General features: G+C 41.9%; 2 protein-coding genes across 2 annotated transcripts in view; one reads left to right on the forward strand and one right to left on the reverse strand.

Moving 5' to 3' along the window:
• Nucleotides 1-3,428, forward strand: part of LOC118406510 — a 95,951-nt gene extending 92,523 nt beyond the window's left edge. Inside the window, exons 117-121 of the mRNA XM_035806571.1 lie at nucleotides 201-375; nucleotides 831-956; nucleotides 1,368-1,504; nucleotides 1,878-2,297; nucleotides 2,760-3,428. Coding sequence (XP_035662464.1) covers nucleotides 201-375; nucleotides 831-956; nucleotides 1,368-1,504; nucleotides 1,878-2,297; nucleotides 2,760-2,851 — 950 coding nt within the window. The 3' untranslated portion in view covers nucleotides 2,852-3,428. The remainder of the gene's footprint in view (nucleotides 1-200; nucleotides 376-830; nucleotides 957-1,367; nucleotides 1,505-1,877; nucleotides 2,298-2,759) is intronic.
• Nucleotides 3,429-3,587: 159 nt separating this feature from the next.
• Nucleotides 3,588-15,270, reverse strand: part of LOC118407020 — a 49,707-nt gene continuing 38,024 nt past the window's right edge. Inside the window, exons 45-66 of the mRNA XM_035807433.1 lie at nucleotides 14,734-14,862; nucleotides 14,168-14,380; nucleotides 13,764-13,910; nucleotides 13,201-13,384; nucleotides 12,927-13,108; nucleotides 12,680-12,779; nucleotides 12,357-12,487; nucleotides 12,071-12,233; nucleotides 11,723-11,929; nucleotides 11,101-11,304; nucleotides 10,292-10,468; nucleotides 9,841-9,972; nucleotides 9,306-9,574; nucleotides 8,723-8,897; nucleotides 8,165-8,296; nucleotides 7,594-7,770; nucleotides 6,732-6,880; nucleotides 6,050-6,238; nucleotides 5,494-5,698; nucleotides 4,946-5,023; nucleotides 4,377-4,486; nucleotides 3,588-4,128 (exon numbers count right to left, since the gene is read on the reverse strand). Coding sequence (XP_035663326.1) covers nucleotides 4,054-4,128; nucleotides 4,377-4,486; nucleotides 4,946-5,023; nucleotides 5,494-5,698; nucleotides 6,050-6,238; nucleotides 6,732-6,880; nucleotides 7,594-7,770; nucleotides 8,165-8,296; nucleotides 8,723-8,897; nucleotides 9,306-9,574; nucleotides 9,841-9,972; nucleotides 10,292-10,468; nucleotides 11,101-11,304; nucleotides 11,723-11,929; nucleotides 12,071-12,233; nucleotides 12,357-12,487; nucleotides 12,680-12,779; nucleotides 12,927-13,108; nucleotides 13,201-13,384; nucleotides 13,764-13,910; nucleotides 14,168-14,380; nucleotides 14,734-14,862 — 3,528 coding nt within the window. The 3' untranslated portion in view covers nucleotides 3,588-4,053. The remainder of the gene's footprint in view (nucleotides 4,129-4,376; nucleotides 4,487-4,945; nucleotides 5,024-5,493; nucleotides 5,699-6,049; nucleotides 6,239-6,731; nucleotides 6,881-7,593; nucleotides 7,771-8,164; nucleotides 8,297-8,722; nucleotides 8,898-9,305; nucleotides 9,575-9,840; nucleotides 9,973-10,291; nucleotides 10,469-11,100; nucleotides 11,305-11,722; nucleotides 11,930-12,070; nucleotides 12,234-12,356; nucleotides 12,488-12,679; nucleotides 12,780-12,926; nucleotides 13,109-13,200; nucleotides 13,385-13,763; nucleotides 13,911-14,167; nucleotides 14,381-14,733; nucleotides 14,863-15,270) is intronic.

Below are 15,270 nucleotides of genomic sequence, written 5' to 3' on the forward strand. Positions count from 1 at the left end.
TTGGAAAACTGAGCTTAACAACTAGATATTACATGTTCATTATTTAATACCTTCATTGCTAAGGAAGTGTTGAATGTTAACAGAATGTAATTGGAAATTTTGTTGTTTCTTAGTTTGACAGCAAAATCAAAAGTTTGTATGCAGTTTCTCTGATACTTTTCATTGCTTTTGATGTGGTAATGTTTTACCCAATAAAACAGGAATCGAGGATGACTGGAACTGCACACACACCAAACGTGCGGATGGATACGATGGATATGAGTGTGAGTGCCTTCCCGGCTGGGTGGGGCGCTACTGTGAGACAGACTTTGATGAGTGTGTGTCCAGTCCATGTCCATGGCCAAAGGAGTGTCACGATGGGCTTGACCACTACTGGTAAGGCATTAGTGTCTGAGTGTTTGTTCCAATACTATAAGTCTTACACTTGACTTTGACTTTATTTGAATTGAAACAGAGACAATACAATGGAGACACTAGGCAGAATAGCTGACATTTACAAGCAATCAAGTATGACAACAACACTTTCTAAATGATAATCATCCAACTTACATTTGTATTCCAAATATTACCTCTACATCAAGTACAGTGACATTGTAATCCATTGACTTATGTTAAAGGTTTCATATTAAGCTTTAAGATGTCAAGCAAAGTGGTCCTGTGATTCGGTTAAGAATCAAAATATATATATATAATTTATATTGTATAACCATGACTTTATTCTCAGTTTGATTGTGCAGCAATTTTATCAATGAATTCTGTTTAGTCAACCGCACACTCAGGTATTTGTTTTACAGTTAAAGTTGTTAAACCTGTTTACTTGTTTTTACTAGGTGCCAATGTCCAGACTCCAACCCCAACTGTGAGGTACTGCCTCCCTGGGCTATTGCTCTCATTGCCTTGTCTATCGCTGGATCAATAGTTGCAGGGATTTCCTACTACAGATACAGGGAGCTCAAGTTAGTACACATTGTGTTTTATATTTTCACAATAAATGTTTGAGTCATTGTAGGCCTCTAACAGCTACTTAGAGAGTATCAATGTTTGAGTCTAAATATGCACATAAAGACATGATATGTAAGAAACCATATTAGAATAGCAAAAAAAAGCTATAACCATTTTTTAATGGCAACGACTTATAGCCTTCCTCTTATTTCATAGATCTTTCTTGTGGGTCATGAACAGTTGAATCTCATTATCAATCATTGAAGAATTTAGAGTTCACCATTCTGAATGATGGTTACTGTAGATGACTTTAAACTGTTTGCTTAGGTCTTGTAAACAGTTGAATCTGATTATCACGCATTGAAGAATTTAGAGTTCACCATTCTGAATTACTGAAGCTGATCTTAAACTGTTTGTATCACCAGGAAACGATACCACATCAAGAAACTCAACAAAACCCTGGAGGATGAACCAGATCAGACAAAACCAAAAGAGACATTCATCAAAAAGGAACGCCTGCCTTCAGAGGGTATCCTTGGGCCCATGGCTGTGCTGGGCGAAGGTAAGTCTTGGATTTAGTCTTCAACTTCGATTAACTAAAGAAAAGTTTATTTGCAAGTTCATGCCCATTGTTGTCTAATTGCAAGTACCTGGAAGAAATAAAAGATAAGGGATATGCATGTAACAATGAACAGTGATAAATAGTACCATACAAAGAGACTACTCGAATACTAGTGTTGGCTGTATCTAGATAGATTTTTTTGGAAGCAGAGGAAGACAAAGAGCCACACCTTTTCTACAATTTGTGGGTACTGTGATATTGCTTATATATATGGTATGTCAAATTTTGTGATCATTGTTGGATTCCGTCACTTGGATATTTAGCTAGCTCGGCAATGCTCACGAGTGGGCTTAACACCTTTCATTCAATGTAGATGCTGTCAAGAAGCCAGCCCCAAGACCACCAGCCCCACAAGGACCTACTGGCTTCAGCAAGGCCGATGCTGCAACCAAGAGGCTTCAGCCGGCTGCAGCAATGGAGCCCATGCGGAGGTCTCCCCTCAGCTTCAACCCACGGCGTAACTCCATCGGCGTTGTTGAAGGATCGGGAACCTTCCTTTCAGTGCCATCGTCGGATGTACCAAGGCGAGCATCAGACAGTAGTGTTATCGAGAAGGTACCCGAGGAGACAGCGTTCGCTCCCACCCCCGAACCGGCGAGGATCCCGACCCCAGTAACACCCACTAATGTGGAACTCATCACAGATGAACTGGCAGAGAAACGACAGATGGCCTTACAGCATGCCAAACAACGGTTCGCCAGGCCAGCCATTGGAGATGGGAACGCTGCTGAAGGTACGGAATTGCAATTTGTGATTGCATTGATCTAAACATTAATACAACACAAACATTTAAAGTTCAAATTATGAGCATATTTTCTGTGAAATACACACTCATGATCATTGCTGTGTAAAAAGACTAACATATTGTTCAACTGATATTGGGAAACGAATGATTACTAAGTCTAGTGATTGGCTTTATTGTATGACTGTGATTCAAACACATACTGAAAAGGATTATTTTGAAGTTGAAGATCAAGTACTAGTACTGGCTCAGAGGTAGTTATTGTTCTTTAGCCCAGTTTTATTACTTGATCAAATGTTGTGCCGAGTTGACTATATTTACATGTGAAAAAGCTTATTAGCCAGTCTTCAGAATCTCATCAATAAAATGCAAGCCAGTTGGAATAGAACAGTCTCGCCATCTTACAGTTGTGATTTTACTGACAGAGCTTGTTTGTTGTTATATTTTTTGTAGGTCCCAACCGATTTGCTCAGACTGATGCTGCTATTGCCAGACTTCCGCGAGGACCTGGACACAAGAGGAGGGACCCGAGCATGTGGGAATGATGAGCTGTTTAACAACATACAGAAGACTAGTTATGATTTATTATTTTACTGCTGTGATGTGAAAATGTCTTGTTTTTGTTCATTTCATCCCAAAGAATTAGTTGTAAATTTCTGATCATTATTTTTTGTCAAGTGTTAAGTTTGAATGATTATTAACGTTTGGTTTATCAAGCGTGTTATTTTGCAAGAAGAATATCCAGAAATTTGCCAAATTCCAAACTTTTGTGTACAAAAGTATTTTTGTTGGTTTTATTCATCTGAATTTGGAATATTATTGCACTACCTTTGAAGCACCACGCACAATGATTTTAGGACGTTAGTGGAAATTTGTTAAATGTTTGCTTATTTGGTGTGTAAATTCATTGCCGTGTTTTATCATGCTTACTCTGAAATGTGGAAAAGACATGTCTAGCCAATACTATAGACAGCTGGACGACCTGATCAAATTTATTATTGAATACATTATTGTGTTCATTGAATCTATTTTTATAAGCCTTACTTTATCTTACTTGAATACCTCATCAGCTGTCTGCTTTACTGGTTTGAGTTGGTTCAATAAAAATACAGTGTGAACTTTTCGGTCTGTGTTTTTATCAATTATGAATATAAATGTCTGGCAGAGTGATATGAAAGTCACAATGTCTACTGAGAAGAAACATTTGGCCATCGTAAAACCTTTGGGAAAGTATATAATTGTTATGCAATAAGATTAATATACAATGTACGAAGCTGCCAATCGTGATGCACACATTTTATTTTTCCTTCAGATACAACAGCAGGCTTAAAATAAGACTAAAAGGTGATATTTCAACTGCAAGAGCAATAAGGTTGATTTTCAGATCATTACAAGGACTAGCTTGAAGACAAATTGTTTCGCCCATATAAAACGGTAGCATCTTAAAAGTCTGTGATGTACTTGTAGATATTTGCCGTAAAGTCAAAACGAGGTGTAGCTAAAAAGAAGGAAGCCTTGATGTATACATTGCCTGTATCATAAATGATACATTCAACTTCTAAACATTGCTGATGGTTGGTAGAAGAAAAAGGGCAGGATTTTCTGTTACTTCAAGCAGAGTATAAGGACTGATGGTCAATGCTAACAAAAACACAGCACACACTGTTTAATGTTTGTCGTACTCAAGCCTACTTGCTTGTTTCATAAGTTGTACACTAGTGACTGAATATGAGACTGCGTTGCTGCCTCATCCTTCCAGATGACCCTTGATAGTGATGTACATGCCAGCACTGTCAATGGCATTGACAGTGATGTGGTACTCCTGAAACAACAATGAAAGACATACCTTCAGTGATTATTCTCTTTAAACGATACCGGGACTACTGAAACAAAAAATAGAGTTCTACAGTCGAAAATCCTTATAATCTATTTTGTCAAGCTTCCTAAACTTTTCCATTCGCAAAGCTTGTCACTAAAAAACGGATTCGGATTATATCTGTGTTTGTTCTAGTCGAAGACTCATTGTATTCTCATTGTATATTTTTTCAGCAAGCAATCGTAGAAGATTACCTTTGTCTGGTCCAGACTAGACACCGTCATGTTGGTCTGTTTTGTCTCGTACCAGAGTCCAGCCTTACTTCCACCTTCCACTAGACCCACCGACACCTCATAGTACAGATCTAAAGAAAAGTAGTTGAAGTATGATTCTAGAAAACATCTATAGCATGGCATCAATCGAAATTTAGAAGACTACAAACTACAAGTTATCATTTTCTACATAATGTTAAACCCTAATAGCTACTTAAGGTACATGCAATTCACTGGTGTGAGTGTTTATTAGGGTACGGTGGTGTAACAACTCTGGCTGCATTTCAAAGTGGTAAATGTAACCAGAATCCCTGAGTAAGACCTCCCATATCATTGATCTTAGAGGCAGCCAAAGCTAGGACATTTGACCGAAGAGTATGGAGGAAGTACCTCACAGAGAGAAGCAAGGGGCTAGTCTCTGGCCTAGGCCCAAAGGCAGGTTGGCAGACTTGTACTGACAACACAATACGTATATCTGAAGCAAAGGAAGCACTGAAAAGACACAACGAGAAGATGAAAGGAAGATGCTCTTGAATATGCTCCCAACTTACTAGGATTCAAGGAGCTGAAGGCACCCTCCCAATTGATCAGCATCGTGCCTTGCTCTTCCCACGACAGCTGCAGGTGACCTGAACGATGAAGGGCCAATGTGCATTGTATTCAATTTGTTGTATAAAGTTTGCATGGCTAGATTTGCACAAAGCGCAGCTTATCTGTTGTGTCACACATCTGGTTCGATACGATTTTTAGCACTTTATACCACGCAAAAGGGAAGCATGTTGTTAGAGATGAAGCGATATGGTGTCCAGTGGCAAAACATAGCAGACAAATGGCATCTTCCTATAAGATTACATGTCATTATTGTGTAGATTCCATTCAAGTTCTATGTTATGATACGATTTGAGCTTTGTGTGATTGAATAATTGAATCTGATAACAGTGAAATATTGACTAGTAAGCTTCTGAACCACAAATCCTAAGTGATTCCACAGTAGATGTTGGTATCTCTTCCGCTCTTGTCCTCTACATATTTTCATTTAATTTCATGGCCAGAAAGTATAGTTCTCTTTTTTTACATCTTTATGCGATGACAAACTTACTGTTGACGGAAGGCCTCCCGTGATGTGCGATGTTGACCTCCGTGGAGACAGAGTCACTCTGCATCCCCAGGAAGTTCACAGACCGGACACTGACGATGTAGGTGTCCCCGGGAATGAGCTGCAGGTCCGTCAGGGTTGCCGTGTGCTCTCCTGTCCAGGACACCTCCTGCCAAGCTAAGGTGAAGTCAGGACCCTCGACCATGTACTGAAGAGATGATACGAGGATTATGATGATAAATAATACACTTTGTCGGCTAAGCAGTACCGAAGATGATGATGATGATGATGATGAAATAGCAGTGTACTCTCACAAAGTAGAAGTTCATATATTTGTTTGAATGTATATCGCAATAAAGTATCATGATGTATGCTGACTGTTTCTACCAAGAAAAGTACCAAGCTATTTCAATAAATGACATGTCGTGGGCGAAGGTGAGACGTAACGGTACACAATTGATATACACTTACTATGATACTTCTTAATTGAACTTGATACTTTTATCTTATGGTTCACATCCTGTAAAAGTACATGTATACGTCTGAAGCAGAACTTTACCTCGTAGTACTGGATACCGGACGGGTCCACAAACCCTCCCCAGGCGATGTGCAGTTTGTCCGGGGAGTACTGGTAGTGGTTCCTGGGTGCGTACTGAGTCACGGGCTCGATCACAACCGTCACATAGGCGTGCTCAATACTGGGGGGCACAGAGGTCAGGACCACTCCGTCTGAGCTGGCTGTGGCAGACTGTAGAGTAAAGAGGTGACAAATAGTGCTGTTTACTTTAGTATGAAAAGGTTCTGGCTCTTAATGCTGTGCTCTTCAAGGAAAGGGTAAGTGCACTTAGAACTTCAATAAAGGTTAGGCATCCAGGTAACAATGCACGCCCAAAAGCAGTTACTAAAGCAACTGTATATGATTTTGGAAAGAACAGGTTTTGAACACGAAGTAGCGACTATATATCTTTCGTTTCGTCAGTGGACACTGAGGAACTGCTTTTTTGGTGCACACTACAGTTATGTCCTCTTTACCAAGTGGCAAAGAGTGCCAATATAGCTTAAGTTAGGTGCCCATCTCCGTTTCTATTGTACATTCCAAACACATGCAAATGCAGATGGAGGATAGACCATTATTAGTGCAGTATGTTAATCTCACATACTCTTTCTTACAAGCCCCTACACCATTGCACCGCGTACTGCTTATCTTGAGGTTGACAAAGTGAATATACTCCATCACCCACCTGGCCAGCGTGGTTGTGACAACGTACGATGACGTAAACCTTCGCTCCATGTGCGATGAACCCAGACGAGTCAATACAGGCTGATTTTCCGTCTTCCGCGATGTAGCTTGTGGTGAACCTCATCAGGTTAGCCAGGTGTGAGGATGTACCTGAGTTTACAAGCGAAAGCGCAGTTTGTAACTTTGGTATAACATAATTATAAGGTACATCAATGAAGGTTAGACATTCAGGTGATAACGTGTCACTGACGAAAGACAACGGTTATTGTCTAAAACGTCTGACCGTTTCCAAAATCATATCCAGTTGCTTGAGTAACGTGCTTTTTGGCTGATATCTAAAAGGGTTACTGACCCGCTCTGAAAGGTATATGGTGTCAAAGGGCATGGTCCTATAACTACTTAATAGATCGCCTAGTGAGCGAAGCATAAGAAGTCATCAGAAACAAAGCATAATGCCATACTCTACTTCTAAAGTTATCAGAAATATAGCTTCACGCCAAGAATTTTTACAAGTCAGGTATTAAAATATTCATTCGTGCATTGAAGATATAGCAAACCTTGGTCTCAACAACTACTCAAAGGACTGAAGGAAATAGATCCAGACAAGAGGATTTTAAAGTACCTATGTGAGATAGGGTAGACTGTTTTAATGTGGTGGTGGTTGGTTGTGTCAGGTGGTTGCGTGACCAGGTTTGACCTTTTTGCCATTACTACCATTACTACAATTTTAACTGTGAGATGGGGTGGACTGTTTAAATGTAGTGGTTGTTGGCCGTACCAGGTAGTTGGCTGACCAGCTTTGACTGTAACCCCATTATAATCTTTTTGTGTCCCAATTCTATTGGTAGTAACATACGTCATACCTAAAGCCCATTCACAGTAGTTGATGCCGCTTTCCTCATCGGAAACATCTGGCCAGCGGGCACAGATGACGTCACTGTTCTGGTACTCAAGGTCGACTGAATCCTGTTCAGAACCGTCCAGAACCGTTCCTATGACTGGTGGAGTCAGGTCGACCAGCGCTGGGTCGGAGTAAAGCACTGAAAGGAATGTGACATAGTGTTCATTACCTTCATGAAACATGGAGGTATAGTTTTGGTTTGTTTGTGTGCTTGTGGAAATGCTTGTTTGCGGATTTTCTCCCGTGTAAACATTTTGTGGTCAGCATAACTTTAGACCCTCTGGATGAACTGTGATGATATTTGATATGTACGTGAGTAGGTCTTGGGAAGACGACGGTCAAGTTTTATTTAAGTCCCCAAGGCTGACCGTGGTGCTGCAGTAGGACTTCCATATCTTGTATGTTTTTTTGTCATGGACAGTGGTTCGATGTTTGGCGTACTGTCTGTATCTTATGTTATGATAACGTTATCACAAAAAGGAATGCCATGTGAACCTTTAAATTTCGTTGTAAAACAAAGACAAAGACTTCACCTGCCGACAGCCCTGCCGCATTGGTGGCCACCACAGTGACGTGGACGTAAGAACCGTGCTGTAGGAAAAGGTTGCTGTTCCGAGCGCTCTCCTGGATTCCGAGGGGCACAAAACCTTGCAGCTGGGTTCCACCTTGAACAAAAGTTTAACCATCCAATATATTTCAGTAACGTTCTAACAAACACACTTTTATAAGTATCAGTTGCGTAACTAGTATTTTAAAATTTGGGACAGACAGCGACAATATATGGTACTGCACTCAAGTTAGTAACTTATCTAAACAGGGCCTGCACAAAGTACAGACTGAGACAGAAGGTACAGGTAGTATTTTACATCCCCGAACGAAGTCAGGTACCCATTTTTACACCTGAGTGAAGTGAGGAAGGTCGTGTAAAGTGCCTCTCCCAAGGGCACTACGCTGGGGCACGGCTAGTTAATTTCGAACTCGGGACCTTTAAATTTCTCGCTTTTGCAAGGTAAGCCATCGAAAGTACATTTACTGATAAAAAAAATAGTTTCTTCAAAGCTTAAATGTTTTTCTTGAAAGCTTAATCCTACCTCTAGTAGTTCCAATTGCCCAGGAGAAGTCCACAATAGGAGACTCTGGATCCACCATGCTCCACTTGGCCGACACCGACCCCCAGTCTGACAGGGTCTGGGCAGTCAGGTCGATGTAGCCGTCGTAGACGGCATTGGAGTCAAAGGTGGTGGTGGCGTAGGTCACCGGTTCCACCTGGAGTTTAAGAAGTCAAATTATCGTCACCATTTGTTTTCATACAAAGCAATCCTTAAAAGGACACAGTTTTATCGGGTTGTTACATCACTGAATAAAGAGATTCTATTTACAAAACCACTGATTTATTCTCTCTTCGGGGCTGACTGGTTCACATTACACTCCTTAGCGTTTGGGACCGCATTGTAAATATTTGCTTAAATCTGTCTGTACATGTGTAAATACTTTACGTTTTGTGACCACGTCTCAACTCTGAGCAGCGACACCTGTCCTGCAGTACAATGAGAACGAGTCAGAATTGCCCTAGAGAAGGTGACAGACGGTCACCGAAACGTTGGTGAGAATAAAGCTATGGTTGTTTAAAAAGAGTATCTTTTTCATGATGAGGATATAATGATGATGATCTACCTTAAAGTTATCCAGAGAAATTCCTGCCTTCGTCCCAACAGACTGGATGGTAACACTTGAACTGGAGCCGTCAGCAGTGAAGTAGAAGATCTGTTTTTGCCAGGTGTCCCACTGCTCTGTAGAGGTGGTGTCGACAGTTGACACCTGTCTGTTCCGCAGTTTGAAGACCTGATGAAGACCTGGCGCTGTCAGCAAACCCTCCTGGGTCAGGCGGGGGACGTCCGTCGTCGCGTCATGGTTTACAAAGAAGGAGATCCTGTATTCTTGATCTGATAGCAGAAAAACACATCATAATGATTTGCCTAAATATGATCAGCTGTATGAATAGTACATAAATCTAAATTGCAGAGATCCAAAGCAAATATGCTGCATAGCCTACTACTCTAAATGGTGATTTACATCTTCACTTTGACCAATCACTAGTCAGACTACTGTGCGTGTTTTCTTTTCCATGGCGTACCGTCTGTAACTGCTGATTGGATGGTTTCTTTCATGACCAATCAATCAGCATGTCAGTCTGCATGTTATGACGTACCTGCCACAGTGGTGAAAGTCTGAGACATGCTGCCATGAAGAAGGAGATGAGAACGTCCGTGCTTCGTCTGGAAGTCATCAGTAGGTAAGGAGGAGATCTGCTGGGCCACAGAGTCGCCTTCCAGTACCCAACCTTCAAGAAACAATGAAGTGGCAACCAGATTAGGCCTATATCATATTTCCAAACCGGGGCCCTGCCAGGCAGCTTTTGGGAACGAGAGAAGTATGATATAAAAGACACCAACCCTACATAAGACGTAGAGAGAATAGAGAATAGTCGTGGGTATCATTTGTGTATCTTACGTAATACATTTCTATTTGTCGTTTCCACAAACAGCCCGACGTTAGCCTTATCCGAAGGTTGTCTTGTTGTCACAAAGTCTACTGTTCAATATTTCTAGGCCTTTTGTCTATCACTCTTTGTGTTGAAACATGTCAATGTGAATACAAACCCTCTCCACCATCTACTGCATCTTCAAATGACGGATTGATGAGCAGGTTGTCCCCTATCTGTAGGTTGGCCTCTGGTATGGGAGGGGAGGTGTCCACAAGGAACCCATCAGACACAGCAACTGGTGACTGGTGACCTGCAGCGTCCTGACCCTTCACCTTGGTGTAGTAACGTTGTCCTGATAGAACACAATATAGAACACATTACTACATGATAGAAACGCTTATGTAATGTTGTTTTTATGACCAATGGCACTGATATCTGGTTCTCCCATTGCTACGACAGATGAGCGTCCCTCGCGTCTCATCCCCTTGTGTGTGTATCAAGTCCAGCCAAACAATAAGATAATGCCTCAGTCTTTTACAAAGTCGGCGTCACATAACAGAAACATGACTCGGCCGGTCTTCAAGTTGACGAACTCAAAAGAACATTTTTGGCAGTAGTACCAATGTTATTATCTCGATCATTGCCTAATGTTTTTGGATTAGCTGTGCATTGGTTACTGAGCCCCCAATAAAGTGACGGTAGATTTTAGCTGAAAAACAGGACAGCTCTTGTCAAGTTAGTGATTTGTTGGCACAAGTTGGCACAAGGTCATTGACATTGCGACGCAGGTTTTTAGAAACTTGTAATGTCACGTCTTTAAACTATAGCTGGGATACTGTTTTTTGTGGTACAGATGGGGTCCATGTTGCCACCACAAATCAAACATGAAATTGAACCTGACTCACAGGTACCCAACAGACTCAAAATCATGCCAGAAATGGTGAACAGCCTATTTACATTATAGGTGAAGTCCACGTTTCTCACCATTGGTCAGGCTGCTTCCTAGAGTAACGGTTCCCTCTTGCAACAAACCGGTGTCTGTCCATCCCATGATGTCGCACTCTGATTGGCTGTTGGTTTCTCCAATGCACCAGAAGTGTTTGTCTATGCCCGAGTCCAGGTCGTTGAACCCATGCCACGATGCTGACACAACAGTTGCGTCCGACGTGTACGCAATGTCCCTGACATCTGATAACAACGAAATATTTTTCATTTATTTATTTTACATATACATAATGATACTAATATACACACTAGCAGCAAAGCAGTGGTTATTGACATTATTACAGGAAGCAACCGTAATTCATTAGGGGTATACATGATAGATAGGGGGACAAAAGACAAACTCGTGCACGCTAGATTAAGAAGGCTGTAAGGGTTAGAAAACCTACTCCAGTCAAGAACCGTGACGAGGGGGATACAAGCTAAGATACGTTTGGAGTCACATTCTCATCTCCGCAGTGCCACCTAGCGGCGACTAGCAGTGAGGTCATTGTCACAACCGGAGAGACTGCCAATCCGTTTATTGCTAGGTATAAACAAATATCTTTCGAACGAGATGTCACACAATTTGTAGACTTAAAAAGAAGTTAGGACTTTTTCGCACCTTGCCCATCAAAGACCACTCCTGCTGTGGGTGCTACAGTGTCCACCATGACACCATCGCTGTGGAAGGTGCTGTGGAGTCCGGCATGGTTGTACGCCCGTACCGAGGTGTAGTACGTCTTGCCTGACTGCAGAGACAGGCCCGTGAAGGTGTGGGACGTGGCGGTCCCTGAGACAACGTTGTCGGCAAACCTCTTCACGTCTTCTCCTGTAGGGTAGTTTGAAGAAGGATGAACTCAAGGTATTATAAAGAGGTATATAATGAGGTAACGTCTCAAATCTGAGAAAAAACAAAAGTCAACATGAATCTTCATTACAGGTTAGATGCATGTAACGTCCACTGACTCACCTCCAGGGTAAGTGCCCAGGGACAACTCAAAGCGCTCCAAATGATAGTCGTTCCCACTATTGATGGCATCAAGAAATACGTACTCCCAGCTGGCGCTCAGACTGTCTGTCTGGGCCATGTACTCGATATCATGTTGTTCTGAGGTGGAAGTCAGGTCTTTGATCTACAACAAAACCAAACGTTAGATATCAAACGGTTACAAGCACTTCAAGTCTTACACATTTTATGGAAATCTAACTTCACAATGAACGTTGTAAATTGCAAGTGAAAGTGTTGGTACACTGACCTTTCTTGAACTTGACCTTTTCGGTGGAGTTTGATCAGCTCTCACATCATTGGACTGAAACTCTCTGTAGATATTGTCTGTGTACCAGGCCCTCACATAGAACACATAGCTCGCACCAACCTCCAGTGAAGCTTCAACAAACAGTGATGAAACATCTTAAAGCCATAGAAATGGATGTAGAAATAAAGAGGAGGAATTCTCATATCTATGTTTGATCGAAGTATCATTAGGTCACATTTGAGGCAATTACTGTTACAGTATCATTCTCAGCAGTTACACACATTACCGATTTATAGTGTCAAACATGTTTATCACAAACTTACTTCCCACAGGAAGGGTGAGAACAGCGCTGGTCTCCAGACCTACATCGTACCAGACACGGTCGTAGACAAGATCAAACAGCCCTGAGCCGACAGTTTGTCCCTGAAAAAAAGTGGCAAAAAATTATTCATAAAAATATCAAATTGGTGAGTGCTTGAGAACTCAATCACTTATCACAAATAAACCATACATTCCTCCAAGTTGTAGAAGTAATTGAAATCCATGACTCTCCAAGATTTCTGTACTTACACTGATTCCAGCGCTCCACTCATATCTATAAGGTCTCCCAGCAGACCCTATTGTAGCCTCCCTCCAGGTGGCCGCCAGTGCGCATGTGGAGTAGGTGTAGGCGGCGTCAGACGTGTCCCCATTGGTCAGGAGACTGTAGTCAGTCTTGTCGTAAACTTCGATTCTGGAGTAGCTTGAATCGGCTGAAATAGGGTTAAAAGAATTCATTCATTGACACACACGTGGTTATGAAAGTATGTAAATACGATCAAAAGAATAGAGTTTGTGCACTCACAGCTGTCCAGTTGTGTGCAGGTGTTGTCACTGGGCCGTGCACAGTTCTGGTTGAAGGGTGCACAGATGCAGTGTCCGTAGCAGGAGTGAGCGTCACAGCGGCGGACCAGCGTCAAACTCCCGGTGGAACCAGAGGCAGGAACCGCCTGGAAAGCTGAGTGCAGCACGGTACTTGCCAACCCAGCCTGTGAAGAAAAATGTGTCTAATTAATGATACAATTTTAAACTTTATAAACGTGCACAAAATCAAAGCTTTACCTTACCAACAAGCTTTCCATCAGTAATCTGATCCTATTCAAGTTGTAATGCGCCAAAGCCTGTCATTGATCCATACCGGAAGTGTGACGTCAGCAAAGGGTCAAAGGTGCTTGAAAGTCGGTATCGTTCCCCATCTCGGTTGAGGGAAGGTTGATAGGCTTTGATGTAGATGGCCTCTTTAATATCTAGTTTACCATTTATAAACGTTGAAAGTAAGATAGTAATGCAACTATGACAGATTTTTGTATTACAATTCAATTACTAAATACACAACATTTAGATACAGAAAGATAGAAGATATGTTACCCCGTTGATGGCCCATAGAGAGATGTACAGCGTGCTGTAGTCAGACACTGAACTTGACAGTTGAACACTTCCTGTGTAGACGTAACCTTCGTCATTCTCCTGGTCTCCAACTTGATTGCCATGAGCCAGAACCTGGGGTGCACCATTCTGTGGGAGGATTGAACAAGATGATGATATCACGGGTAGTACTTGATGAGTACTTCTTCGACGCAAGATATAGAGAGATTGGAGATCATTGCTATTGCTGATGCTTGTTTGGCGGAAATCTTACCAGTCTTGTTCCTTCTGTAGAATGACTCCCACTCCCAATAATCTTTAAGGTTATAGATAAGGGTTAAAGACATCTTCAGTCCACGGTGCAATTTTAGTCTTTTTTGTTGATGCTTGTAAGACAAAGGCCTTACCAGAGTCTTGTCCCTTCCGTAGAAGCCACTTCCGACAGCCACCATGAGTCTGTCTATCCCAGAGTGGTAGTCACTAAAGCCGAGCCAGGCCAGCTTCAGGGTCGGAGTTCCGCTGTTGTCGTAGGTCATCCAGCTGTCCCTGTGCCTGGTCAGCCTGGCAGCGTGGTCAGTATTGACCGCAAAGTGTCCGGTTAAAGGCTTCGAGGAGTCCACCTGTTTGTAGACAAATCACAGAAATGGTTAGGTGTATCTACATCTCTTAGCACGGGCGGAAAATTTCCAACTATTATAAGTTGTCAGTGTCCAAATACCCTACTTGTTATTTCTATAAGACAAGAAATTATTGGGGGTGGGGTGGCCCACGCAGTCTCGAACCTAGTCTCGTGATCTCGCGAGACTAGGTCGTTCCGTGATCAAGATGTACTGAACAGACATTGAAAATTCGGAGGTTCGTGATTTACGTGTTTTTAAGAGTCACTGATGGACGAATTACTCTTTAGCCAATTAATGCAGTATTTAGCGTAATTGTACCAATGGCAAGAGTACATTTGTTGGATTGTCCTTACCAAGAGAGACCCAGTCTGTGTTTGTGTGCAGAGTCTTGCGTTGTTACATCCGATCACCTTTGCAACATAGTTGTTCCCATCATCCAGTGCGAGCTCAGTGAACGTGTACTCGTACACGGTGCCATTGAGCTGAAAACGAAATATGATTAAAATCAAAACCATTGGTAAAATACCACTCCTTGTTCCTTGATGAAGCAGTGTACTTTGCCTGATGTTACAAATGTTACATATTTGCGTAGTGATTCAAAATGTGACAAACCTCAGTGTCACGGATTTGACATACATGCTCAGAAAGGTAAAACAGGTCTACTTTGAATCGTAATGCTTGTGTTGATGCATGATACTTTCTTGATAGATGATAGTGCAAGTCGTTTTCTTCTTTTAAGTGCAGACAATTGGCGCCTGATGCTAACACAGGAAGCTCCCAATAATTAAACTAGACCACAGGCGTAATGTGCCCATCTGAATGGACGAATGCAGCCCCAAATACGTTACGTTACGTTGCATTGCCTTCTTCTTCTTCTACCGGTTTCGTGT

Source organism: Branchiostoma floridae, chromosome 19 (genome assembly GCF_000003815.2).
Source record: "Branchiostoma floridae strain S238N-H82 chromosome 19, Bfl_VNyyK, whole genome shotgun sequence".
In the NCBI taxonomy this organism is placed as follows: domain Eukaryota; kingdom Metazoa; phylum Chordata; class Leptocardii; order Amphioxiformes; family Branchiostomatidae; genus Branchiostoma; species Branchiostoma floridae.